The sequence below is a fragment of the Phacochoerus africanus genome, chromosome 9 (genome assembly GCF_016906955.1).
Source record: "Phacochoerus africanus isolate WHEZ1 chromosome 9, ROS_Pafr_v1, whole genome shotgun sequence".
Lineage (NCBI taxonomy): Eukaryota > Metazoa > Chordata > Mammalia > Artiodactyla > Suidae > Phacochoerus > Phacochoerus africanus.
The window spans coordinates 43,236,272-43,248,697 of NC_062552.1; the positions used below are offsets into that span (position 1 = coordinate 43,236,272).

General features: G+C 45.4%; 1 protein-coding gene across 1 annotated transcript in view; it reads right to left on the reverse strand.

The window, feature by feature from the left end:
* The window catches only part of TNFRSF21 (TNF receptor superfamily member 21), a 71,542-nt gene that overhangs the window by 22,244 nt on the left and 36,872 nt on the right, over nucleotides 1-12,426 (reverse strand). The window contains exon 4 of the mRNA XM_047795197.1: nucleotides 2,257-2,522. Coding sequence (XP_047651153.1) covers nucleotides 2,257-2,522 — 266 coding nt within the window. The remainder of the gene's footprint in view (nucleotides 1-2,256; nucleotides 2,523-12,426) is intronic.

The following is a 12,426-nucleotide window of genomic DNA, read 5'->3' on the forward strand; positions in this document are numbered from 1 at the left end:
AATCATCCTTCCACCTTAGTAAATGTTCCATTTAACCAAATCCTGACATTGCATCAATTACATTTGACCTTTCTTGGAGGCATCAGCAAGGAGATCCAGTGCAGATACTAGATCCAAGGAGACATTTATTCTCAAGCATCTAAATCCTTCTTCAAATCTGCTGCTTCAAATCCTGCTATATAGCATAAGGAACTGTATCTAATCACTTGTGAAGGAACATGATGGAAGATAATGTGAAAAAAAAAAGAATGTATAACTGGGGTCATTTTGCTGTACAGCAGAAATTGACAGAACACTGTAAATCAACTATCATTAAAAAAATTAAAAACAAAACAAAACCCTGCTGCTTGTCCTTAGCAGTTCTTTCCTTAAAGCCGATGCTCCAAGCAAGCACAATAATATTTTGCTTCTGGAGTCCCTTCATCTGAACTGCAGCCATTTCACTTAATTGGAGGTCACACCTCTTCTTTTTCTTTCCCCAAATCCAGCTCCTCAAAGCCTTCTTTTCATTGTGAACCATACTTAACTGAGATCATTTCTCAGAAAGTCACAAGGCACGGATGTGTGCCTTTGAATGTTGACCCAGCCTCTCTTAGTCAATCTTTTTTTCTGAAATTCCACACTTCAAAGAAGTTAAAAAACACACCAGAAACTTTAAAGATCCATTGACTGCAGAGTCAATCAGCACCCACCAATACATTTTTATCCAGACATTAGATAAAAGATCCATCAGATGAATATCTACTTCAGTAATGAAGACACACTACTCTGTTCCTGTAAAACAATAAAGGCTTTTGGATTTCTTAAATATAAAAAATGAAGTCTCTTGACATACAAAATTCAGTGCAGAAATGATAGTAGATTAGAGCGGATGGCGGGGGGCGGGGGGAGGGGGGCGTGTCTCTCCAGCTCTTTTAGATAATGAGTTGAGATCACTGGAAAAAAACCTCAGGCAGAATGGCCTTTGAAATTTTAAAGTGGATTTTACGAAGTCTCGGCTGCAGTGTTTTTACTTTGAGAATATACTGCGAAACGTTCATGAAAATCTGTGAGAAATACGATTCAACAGCCAAACGTGTACTTAACCCAGGGCCTTTCAGGGAACCACACTATGATTAAGGAAGGCTAAGTAAAACGAGGGACATCATAACCCATGAATTGTAGGATATCTTTAATGCATCAGGCATTTCATACACCTTCTCCTCCCTTAATTAACCCTAGAAATGTGGCTTACAAGGGAGATGACAGAGGCAGAGATCGCTGAAGTAACCTACCCTGGGTCACCTGGCCAGAATTCAAATCCAGTGCCATGTGACTCCAAAGCCAGGATTCATGGACCAATGACTATAAATGAATCACACTCCTGGGCCCCCTCAGTGTCTCCCTGACCAGCCCAAGGAGAAATATCAGTTCTGTCGCTAACTGCTGCCAGCACCACCTGCCTGGTCAGGAGGTAAGAGGGAGCCTGAACCCCATCACAGAAAACATCCTCTGGACAGGGAAGTGAATAGAAAAAACAAAACAAAAAGTCTTCCTTCTTGTTTTTGTTCAGAGTGTGTTATGCAAAATGAGACTGTAAATTGGGTAACGAGGAAGAGATGCAGCGGCTCAGTCTGACCCTAGGATCCACCCCAAAGGCAATGATTCTCAACTCTGCGCATTAGAATCACTTGGAAAGCTTTTAAAAATATTGATGCCTGAAAATACTGATTCCTAAGTCCTCCTAGAGATGCTAATTTGACTGGTCTACGGCAGGGTCCAAATATCAGAATTTTTAAAAGTTCTCTAGATAATTAATGAAAACCACTGAGAAGCCCTGGCCTGGAAGAGGGTGTGTGTGTGTGTGCGTGTGTATAAACCTAAACACCTACTATTAGTTATTTTCCCTTATCACACATACTTGGTAAAATCGGACGGCGCAGGGACCTAAGGTTAGTGGCAAAGACAGACGAGCCAGGAGTTCCCGTCGTCGTGGTGCAGTGGTTAACAAATCCGACTAGGAACCATGAGGTTGCAGGTTCGATCCCTGGCCTCGCTCAGTGGGTTAAGGATCCTGCGTTGCCGGTGATCTGTGGTTATGTTGCAGAGGCAGCTCGGATCCCGCGTTGCTGTGGCTCTGGCTTAGGCCGGTGGCTACAGCTCCAATTCGACCCCAAAAGCTTGGGAACCTCCATATGCCACGAGAGCAGCCCGACAAAAGGCAAAAAGACCCCCCCCCCCCAAAAAAAAAAAAGACAGACAAGCGGGCTGCATTACCTGGGTGGTATCTTCCATCAGGCCCCGGATCTTCTCCACGACATCGTTGCGCCGGTGCTGGCGCAGGGCGCTGATTAACTGGGCCAGGCTGGCCTCGGGACCCCTGATGGTCCAGTGCTGCAGCGCTGCGTACGCCCGCTCGTGGTCCGCCGTGTACCCGTTGGAGAAAGCGGCCACCTCCCTCTCGCTGGCATTACACAGAAACTGATAGATATCCTTCCACTGGCTTCCCACTTGGGCTGCTACAAGCTTCAGGATGTCGATACCTAAACCAGACACGAAAGAAAATAAAACACGAATACAGGCATGTGAGATCTCTCCATAAGGCCACTCTGTTTTAAGGAAACGAAAGAAGCAGGCTTTCCCATCGCGGGAGCCCTTCCGAGGCCGGCAGTGCCTTCTTAGAAGCACGTGGCACACACAGCCTGTGCTGGGGACCGGTTAGGTACCCTCCTGCCACTGTCACTTCCCGGATGTGAAACCAGAAGAGCAACCTGGAAGTATAGTAAATCACCCCCAAAAGATGTTTTGAAAGCCAAACCCAAACTAAGTCACCAGAGCGATTCTGTGTTGCTGCTAAAAACACCTGGAACCCAAAAAATCTGAGACTTCATTTTTCATGAAATGAAGAAAAAGCTAAGCCACCGGTTCAAACTGCAGTGGAGCAAATCCCACACTGTCTGGGCAGAGGGGGTTCCGAGTCTCCCCATGGTGTCCATGAGACCCGCTGACAAAATACCCAGCTAATCCCACCCAGTGGAAGCATTCTTTAAAAACGTCTAACCTCTTATCCTTTACAAGCCTTTTTTTTTTTTTTTTTTGTCTTTTTAGGGCTGTACTCACAGTATATGGACGTTCCCAGTCTAGGGGTCAAACCAGAGCTGTAGCTGTCTGCCTACACCACAGCCACAGCAACGCAGGATCCAAGCCATGTTCGTGAGCTACACCACAGCTCAGGGCAACACTAGATCCTAAGCCCAGCTGAGCGAGGCCAGGGATTGAACCTGTGCCCTCATGGACGTTAGTCGGATTCGTTACCTCTGAGCCACCCAGAAACTCCTCATGCCTTACAATCCTATGCTCAACCAGCAGTTTTCTGATTATTAGTCAGTCTCCTAAGTTGACTTGTACAGTTACAATGAAGATAACAGCAAAATGACAGTGTAATAATAATAGCCGTGATCTTCCAGGTATTATGTGAAGACTTTGCTCTTGGAACATCTGTATAAAGCAACCCCATTCCAATTGCCTGGGTAAGAAAAAAATACAGAAGAGTTAGGCAATTTGCCCAATATCACAAAGGCAGATGGGTTGGGTTTTAAACCCAGCTCACCAGATAACATTATATATTGTCATTCTGGCCCATCAGTTACTTGTGAACTCAAGTCAGTGTGAAATGCAGACAACACTGATGGGGTGAACAGAGCGTGAAAGGCCAAAATCAAATCTTGGGGTCTGATAACTCAAGATAAGCACTGAGCACTGTCCCTCTGTGATGTGGGGCTTTTCCTGAGTGGCTTTGGTGTTTTTCTCCTTTTTGGCACCTTGCCTCTGCAATTAAGCATTGGCTTTTCCCAGATGCATCCATGGGTGCATGTATAACCTCCGAGTTAGGGCTCTTGATAGTTGTCACACGGGGGGTGGGGGGTGGGGGGGGGGTGATCAGTCTTCTGAGTCAATACTGTATCTTTGGATGAGGCCATGCTCATATGCCCAGACACCAGAGCCATTATCGTTCACGATGTCTTTAAAACTTTTCCTACTCAATAACCAAAAACATGGGCAGAAGACCTAACTAGACATTTCTCCAAAGAAGACATTACGGATGGCCAATTGACTCATGAAAAGATGCTCAATATTGCTAATTATTAGAGAAATGCAAATCAAAACTACAAGGAGGTATCACCTCACTCCAGTCAGAATGGCCACCGTCAAAAAGTCTACAAGTAACAAATGCTGAAGTGGGTGTGGAGAAAAGGGAACCCTCCTACGCTGTTGGTAGGAATGTAAACTGGTGCAGCCACTATGGAGAACAATATAGAGGTTCCTTAACTACCATATGATCCAGCAAACCAACTCCTGGGCATATACCCAGAGAAAACTCTAACTCGAAAAGATACATGCACCCCAATGTTCGTTGCAGCACTATTCACAATAGTTAAGACATGGGGGAGTTCCCGCCGTGGCTCAGTGGTTAACGAATCCGACTAGGAACCATGAGGTTGCGGGTTCGGTCCCTGCCCTTGCTCAGTGGGTTAAAGATCCGGTGTTGCTGTGAGCTGAGCTGTGGTGTAGGTAGCAGACGCAGCTCGGATCCTGCGTTGCTGTGGCTCTAGCCTAGGCTGGAAGCTACAGCTCCGATTCGACCCCTAGCCTGGGAACCTCCATATGCCGAGGGAGCGGCCCAAGAAATGGCAAAAAAAAAAAAAAGAAGACATGGAAACAACCCAAATGTCCAGCGACAGAGGAGGGGATAAAGATGAGGTACATATATACACAATGAAATGTTACTCAGCCTTAAAGAAGAATGAAATAATGCTATCTGTAGCAACACGAATGGACCTAGTGATTATCACACTGTGAAGTAAGTCAGAGAACGATAAATATTATGTGATATCACTTATATGTGGAATCTAAAAAAGTGACCCAGGAGTTCCCATCGTGGCTCAGTGGAAATGAATCTGACTGGTACCCATGAGCGAAGGTTCAATCCCTGGCCTTGCCCAGTGGGTTAAGGATCTGGTGTTGCAGTGAGCTGTGGTGTAGGTCGCAAACACAGCTTGGATCCTGGGTTGCTGTGGCTGTGGTGTAGGCCGGCAGCTGTAGCTCTTATTTGACTGCTAACTTTGAAACCTCCATGTGCTATGAGTGGGGCCCTAAAAAGACAAAGAAAGACCAAAAAAAAAAAAAAGAATCTGAGAAAAAATATGTGTGTCTGTATGTGTATAGAATAATCCCTTTACTTTGGAAACTAACACAACATTGTAAATTAACTTTACTGCAATTTCAAAAAACACTTACTACTCAAAAAAAAAAAAAAATGGAGTCAAGTTCCCAAGTGAAGCCGAGGGAAGAAAGCAGAAGAGGAGACTGAAGAGGCACTTACCCCATGATAGTTAATTGAATTCTTCAATTAACTGGAGAGGAATCAAGAGGGGGAAAAAAACCTTTTTTGCTTCAATTAGTTGTTAGGGAAAATATTTATAAAATGAGCTATCAATGTTTTGCCTCAGAAAATGGCAATAAGAATTCCAGAAGTTTCCTTGTAAATGGAGGTCTTTGTGCTGCCTCGGTGGAAACCCTTTGCCGTGCAATCCCCCCGAAGCAGATCATTTCAAAGACAGGCTGCACATCCTGACCCACCCCCTTGAAAATGGTTTCTGAAAGTCAGTTCCTGGTAGAAGGCTGCTTTTTTGTCAACTGGAAAAGAAGAATGCCACAAATTGAGACATCACTGTCCTTCCCACACTATTTTCCCTGGCAGCGGGAAATACGCTTGGACCCGTTGCTTTTCAATTTTCCTAGTGATATTTAGCCAGAGACAGAGCTTTTCATTTCAAGCAAACAGACGCCTCAAAAAAAAAAAAAAAAAAAAGTCCTATTTAAAACCCCACAGGTAACTTTCAAGAGCAAGCCAGCGCTTTGTGGTGGATACGGTCGGTTCTTCCCAACACCAAAAGGCTTGTTAGTCCCTGAATCTTAATTTAGGTCAATTCGACGAAGGCTCACAGTGTCTTGCATGGAAACATGACTGTGCGTTTTCTTGAACGTGGGACCTTTGCTTAAATCTTCGTAATGCCAGTGACAGTGTGGCTTTGGGCAAACCACTAACTGTCGTGGTCGCTTCCTCATTTGTACAGTGGAGATATTCCGTACGGTCTCTGGGGATGAGCTGATTAACATTTTCTATAGAGTTGATTTATTTTTGGAAGTACCGCATCATTATAAATGCTCCCTACACTGGGCACTACAACTTAAGACGAAACGCATTTCTGATGCAAACACACAGGCTTTATAGAGTAATTACAGAGTTTAAAAGGCTTATGCTTAACAATAGCTCCTTCTTCCAAAAGCCAGTATTTATGCTTTTTTTTTCAGCCACAAAATTAAAAAAAAAAAGAAGAAGAAGAAAAAGGAAAACACAAAGAATGAATACAATGAGATTTTGCTTCCACCAAAATTGACTGGAAGCTAATTTTAAGGCTCACAAATCAGATTTCATCTTATTCTCTTATTATGTAAATGTGGAGTCAACCCAGGTGAACCAGCCTGGGTGAGCAAGGTCCCCCATCACTGCCCCTTCCCACACGGATACAACGAAAGATGGCAGAGCCAGGCATTCCCTCTGGAGACCCCAGCCTCTCAACCTAGCTAGGATCACAAAACAGAGGGAACATCAAAGACCAGTCTGAACTACCCCCTGACATTGCTGTCCCTTATCCTCATCCCCCGACTGCCAGCAAAGGGAAAAGGAAAACCTCCAAGAGCTCCCTCTGTGGCTAAGTGGCACTGAACCTGACTAGTATCCATGAGGACGTAGGTTCGATCCCTGGCCCTACTCAGTGGGTAAGGATCTGGCATGTCCAGCTACAGGGTAGGTTTCAGACACGGCTCAGATCTGGCATTGCTGTGGCTGTGGTGTAGGCTGGCAGCTGCAGCTCCAATTTGATCCCTAGCCCGGGAACATCCATATGCCACGGATGTGGCCCTAAAAAGATTTAAAAAAAAAAAAAAAAGGAAAAACCTTTGGATATTTCCAGAGTGTGTACTGGGCAGCCAATGTGCGTTACCTGTGTGCTGGACTGGAGCCCTGGTGAGATTTTAAGACAGCGGACACAGCACTCAGAAAATGAAGTTGCCCCAAGGTAGTGCAAACTTGGAGGATGGGATCTGAAAGTGTTCTTTGTTTAGAAAAAAAAAAGTTTCAGCCAACACTACACAATACAACTATAAGGAAAAGCATAGCTTAATAGCCACCTCTGGGGAGGGAGGGAGATGTTACTGGACAGGTACACAGAGGGGACTTCAAAGGTATTCAGAAGGTCCCATTTCATAGGCTGCATGGTGGGGAAATGGGTCTTCTTTTTATTCTATGACTGTACTTGACATTTATTATTCCTTTTAAAGCTATATATATATATATATATATTTATATGTATGTACAAATAACACTTACGTAGACATGTATTTCTGTAGATTTTATATACACACATTATCATGACGGATATATATATATTTGTTAACTGTTTAATTTTATTGGTGATGAATCTCAGGTAGAAAGGTTAATGACCAGTTCGGGTTTGCCCAGCTAGTTCGTGGTACCTCTCTGGTGGTTAACAGGGAATGTCATGTGGCACCAGAGAGGAGCATTATTAGTCACTGAAATTATGCCCCTAGGGCACAGCCACCTAGTTGACATATGAATGCACCCAGGCTTGGCCACGTTTGTGAACTTCTTGCTGGCCTGTTATTACTAACCAAGCAGATGCTGGGAAAGTTTTTCTCTGGGGCTAGCAAGTGTAGTTCTTTGCTTTAAAACTATGGTACTCTTCAAAAAAAAAAAAAAAAAAAAAGCCCAAGGAAGTTTCAGCAAGCTTCTTCTGTGCCAGGCAAGGGGCAAGAGTAACTATTTTTGCACAGAGAACTTGCATATAGTCTCTGTTGCAACGCAAGTTCTCAACTCTGTTCACATGAATGCAGCCACAGATAATGTAAATGAACCCACATGCTGTAGTTCACCAATCCCTGAAATGGTAGCAAGTTAAAGAGACCCTAGCTAGGAGTTCCCCTTGTGGCTCAGTGGTAATGAACCCGACTAGTATCCATGAGAATGTGGGTTCAATCCCTGGCCTCATTCAGTGGGTTAAGGATCAGGCGTTGCTGTGAGCTGCAGTGCAAGTCTCAGACTGGGCTCGGATCTGGAGTGGCTGTGGCTGTGGTGTAGGCCAGCAGCAGCAGCTCTGATTCCACCCCTGGCCTGGGAACCTCCATATGCCATGGGTGCAGCACTAAAAAGCCATAAAAACCCAACCAACCAACTGAAAAAAAAAAAAAAAAAAAAACCCAAGCTAGACCATCAAATGGCCAAAGATTTGGAAAAGTACTGTGTGAAGAGAAACACACACACACACACACAATGAAAGTTCCTACCCCAATTATTAACCTCAGTGTGGCATTTCATTGACAGTAAAATAGAGACCAAATCTCTGCTCGGCCTGGTCATCTGTCCCACAGAGTTCTGAGAATTTTCATCTGGAATGGAGACACTCACTTTGTGTTGAGTTCCTCTGATTTGTTTAGCTGGAGGCAATGCCAAGCCTCTTTTTTTTTCTTAGGCTGAAAAGCAACACAACCTTCAGCCCACGAAAGTGCTGACTGATGGGGCAATAAGCCTAACTTCGCTTTTCTTGTGATGGCAAGTCCAGGGGCTCGGGGGCGTGGCTAAAGTTGCTAAAGAAGTCACGGAAGGAGTCACGCTGTATAAATCAGTGTCTGCACTTGCCAGGGGCTGTGTCTGGGAAGGTGGTCCTGGCCCCAGGAAAGGGCTTGTGACTTTTATGGTGAAGGTAGTAAAAAGATCATGAACTTGGCAATCACCAGACAGGGTTTTAAAGGAAAGAACTACCGTGTCCCCATACATAAACTGAAAAATACCATCTCTGATCCCAGAAAACCATAAAGCACCTTAGCTGTCTTTCCTCTGTCCCCTCCTTTTCTGTGTGAACACGAGTCCCTGGGCAATGAACTTGAAAGGCAGGGGCAGTTCTGCACAGACATCGGTTTTAGCCCTAGCAGCACACTGAAGCCAGGCACCAGCATCCTAGCCTCCTGGGTTTTTCAGAACTCCATTAGTATGGGACCTAAGGGGCACATGTGAAAGGACCATGCTGCCACCCCAGCCACACACAGAGCATCAGGGCATCAGGGCAGCACCCGGGGGCTCTTTGGAGTGAGCAGACTCTGCCCAGATCGGTCGTGAGGGAGCCCAAGACAAAGGCAAGAGATGAGAAGCTGGGTTACTATGGAAGACGTGGCATTTTGCTATGTTATAAAACCCTGAATCAGATATAATCTGGACAGACAATCCTCATTTGAAGCTCATTTCTTTTAAAGCTCAATGGCCGCGCCAGTATGCAAAAGAGGGTTCTTCCTCATTTAATAAGAACCTTGATAAGTGAGGGTATTAAAGCTCTCTCCTTTTGGAGAGAAATCTCTGAAATGAATGCCATCCTTCAGAACCCATATTAAAGCCTCTCCTGGAAGAGGTCAGAGAGGACAGAGCTGGAAGAAACAAAGCCCGGCTGGAACCCATGACCCAACCCTCAGCATTTCATGCTGGACGACCGTGTTTCGTACAGAACAGGTACATCCATGAGACGAACATGTCTCTAAGCTTTTGGCTGGTACCACATGCTCATCATGAAAAGACTGACGTATTTCCGCTGCATCTCCCATCCTTGGTCAATGTAATGGCAGTTCCCATTATTCTTCTAGAAAAAGAAGTGGGGGAACAAATAATGAGAAAACTCCCATGGAGGCAATTAGTACACAAACTCCTCCAAGGACGGATGACTCTACAGTTATCCCTGTGCTGGTGTACACACACACACACACATCTCCTGAGACATACATGTGGAAAACAGAACATATGAGCTCAAAACCACTTCCCTTTTACTACCAGCCTGACGCCCCCCCCGCCAACCCAACAAACATGCTGTGACCTCAGGCTTGCCAACTGCAGGCACAAAGGCAAAGAGGGACACAGTGCATAAAACATAAAATGTCTGTACAGAGCAAGGTAGGTCAAGGTCAGAAATCTGAACAAAAGCCTGGCTTTCACATTTCATGAACAATGGTCATGTCCCCAGAGATGCCTTTTCTGGCCACCTTCTGCCCAAGCCCCATGTCTGCTCTGATCCCCATTAACAGCAGCACCTCCGGGAGCCTAGCACAGAATAAAAGACAGTACAATGACTCTCTGTGAATGAATGAGTGAATGAATGAATGAGATCCCTGGCCTCGCTCAGCAGGTTAAAGGATCCAGCATTGCCATGAGCTGTGGTGTAGGTCGCAGATGCGGCTTGGATCTGGCCTTGCTGTGGCTGTGGTGCAGGCCAGCAGCTGCAGCTTCAGTTGGACCCCTGGCCTGGGAATTTCCATATGCCTTGGGTACAGCTCTAAAGAGACAAAAAAAAAAAAAAAAAAATTCCCTTCCCTTCCCTATTGAGATCTAAAAGTTGGAGGAACGGTTCATTTGAAACCCAGAAGTGATTTCCAAAGCAGAATAAATCCCCATCTTGCTGAATATCACAAGCTCAGATGAATCTCAGGAGCGACTGACAACCACTGTGTGAAGGTCTCCTGGTTAATGGGTGGACCGTTCACCAAGGACAAACTCTATCCAAGCAGTAGGTGATTTTCTAGATGGGAGACATACATTTCACTGATGCCATCAGGAACACTAAGAACCTTTTCTTTCCTTCCAAGGAGGAAAATGAAAAACACCCCCACAAGACTGCAAATGCCCTCTTCCTCCTGATCTTAGCCTGTGTCTGAAGCTATGCATTTATTCATTCCACAGAAATGTACTTACTGAACACCAGATGCAAATCTAGGCCCTGGGGAGGGAGCAAGGAAGGAGGCAGAACAAAATCCTCTTCTGGTGAAGCCTGCATTCTGCTGGGGGAGGTGGGACGTAATCAAATAGTCTATGTGTTAGATAGCCAGGGTGGCTAAGATGAAAAAGGTGGGGGGGAGGGCTGCAATTTTAGATACGGGGTCTTCTCCCCCATTATCTCAGAGAAGACTCCACTGAGCTAATGCTGGAATCAAGCCCTAATGGAGGTGAAGGAGCGAGCCCTGCAGAGGGAAGAGCAGGTGCAAAGAGTGTTTGCACCACGTTCAAGGAGGGGCAGGGAGGTTGATGTGGCTGTAGCAAGTAAGGGATGGGGAGGACGGCGGGCATCGGAGACTGGAGACCAATGGTCAGGAGGGGCATGTGGACTGCACTGGGCTTTGCGTGCAATGGACCATCACTGGGGATCTTGACTTTTCAATGTCAGGAATGATGCGAACTGACTTACACTGAACAGGATCGCTCTGGCCATTGTGTCAAGAGTAAACCACAAGGAGCTCAGGTGGAAGTGGAACAGCCAGTTAAGAGTTCCTGGCAATGATCCAGACAGGGGCTTGTGGGAGTGGGGTGTGGAAATGAGGGGAAATGGTCCGTTTCTGCATCTATTTTGAAGGTAGAGTTGATGGGACTGGCTAGCGGATCGAATGTGGGGTGAGAAAGAAGGAAAGGCGTTAAGGATGACTCTAAGGTTTTGCTCTGAGCAGCAGGAAGACCAGAGGTGCCACTTTCCACACTGGGTACCTGATATGAGGGATGTAGGGATTCGAGTTACACATCTTCATCGGGAGGTGCCTGTAAGACACCTGTGTCTATCAGGCAGGCGGGGAGGCTCTCCCCACGCTGAGTTCAGGTGCAAGATCCAGGCTGGATAGATGCACTTCGGAATCAGCAGCAGACAGATGGTACTTAAGGAGGAAGAGTGGGCAGGGAGAAAAGAGGGGCAAGTCCTGAGTCCCCGGGCTCTCCATGATTCAGAGGTCAGGTCGCGCTAGCCAAGGAACTGGAGAAGGAACAGCTTGAAGGGTGAGAGGAGAACCAAGAGAGGGTGTTGTCTTAGGCCAGGGGAGGGAAGTATTTCAGGAAGAAGGGAATCAAGGCTGCCAAAAGCCAATAGGCCAGTAAAGGGAAGCTCACAACTGAAAATGCTTGGAATTTTGGAATCGTGTTGTCAGACTAGGTGGAAAGGAAGCAAGACTGGGGCTAAAACATGGCCACCACAGATTCTAAGACCTCTGAAGGCATTTTTTAAAAACTGAAGTACAGTTGATTTCCAGTGTTTTAGGTGTACAGTAAAGTGATTCAGATATGTATATATTTTTTTACAGATTCTTTTCCATTATAGGCTATTACAAGATATTGAGTAAAGCTCCCTCTGCTATACATAGGATCTTGTTATTTACCTATTTTATATATAGTAGCATGTGTCAGTTAATGCCAAATTCCCAATTTAATCCTCCTCCTCTTTGCCTTTGGTAACCACAAGTTTGTTCTCCATGTCTTGAGTCTAATTTTATTTTGTAAATAAGTTCACTTGT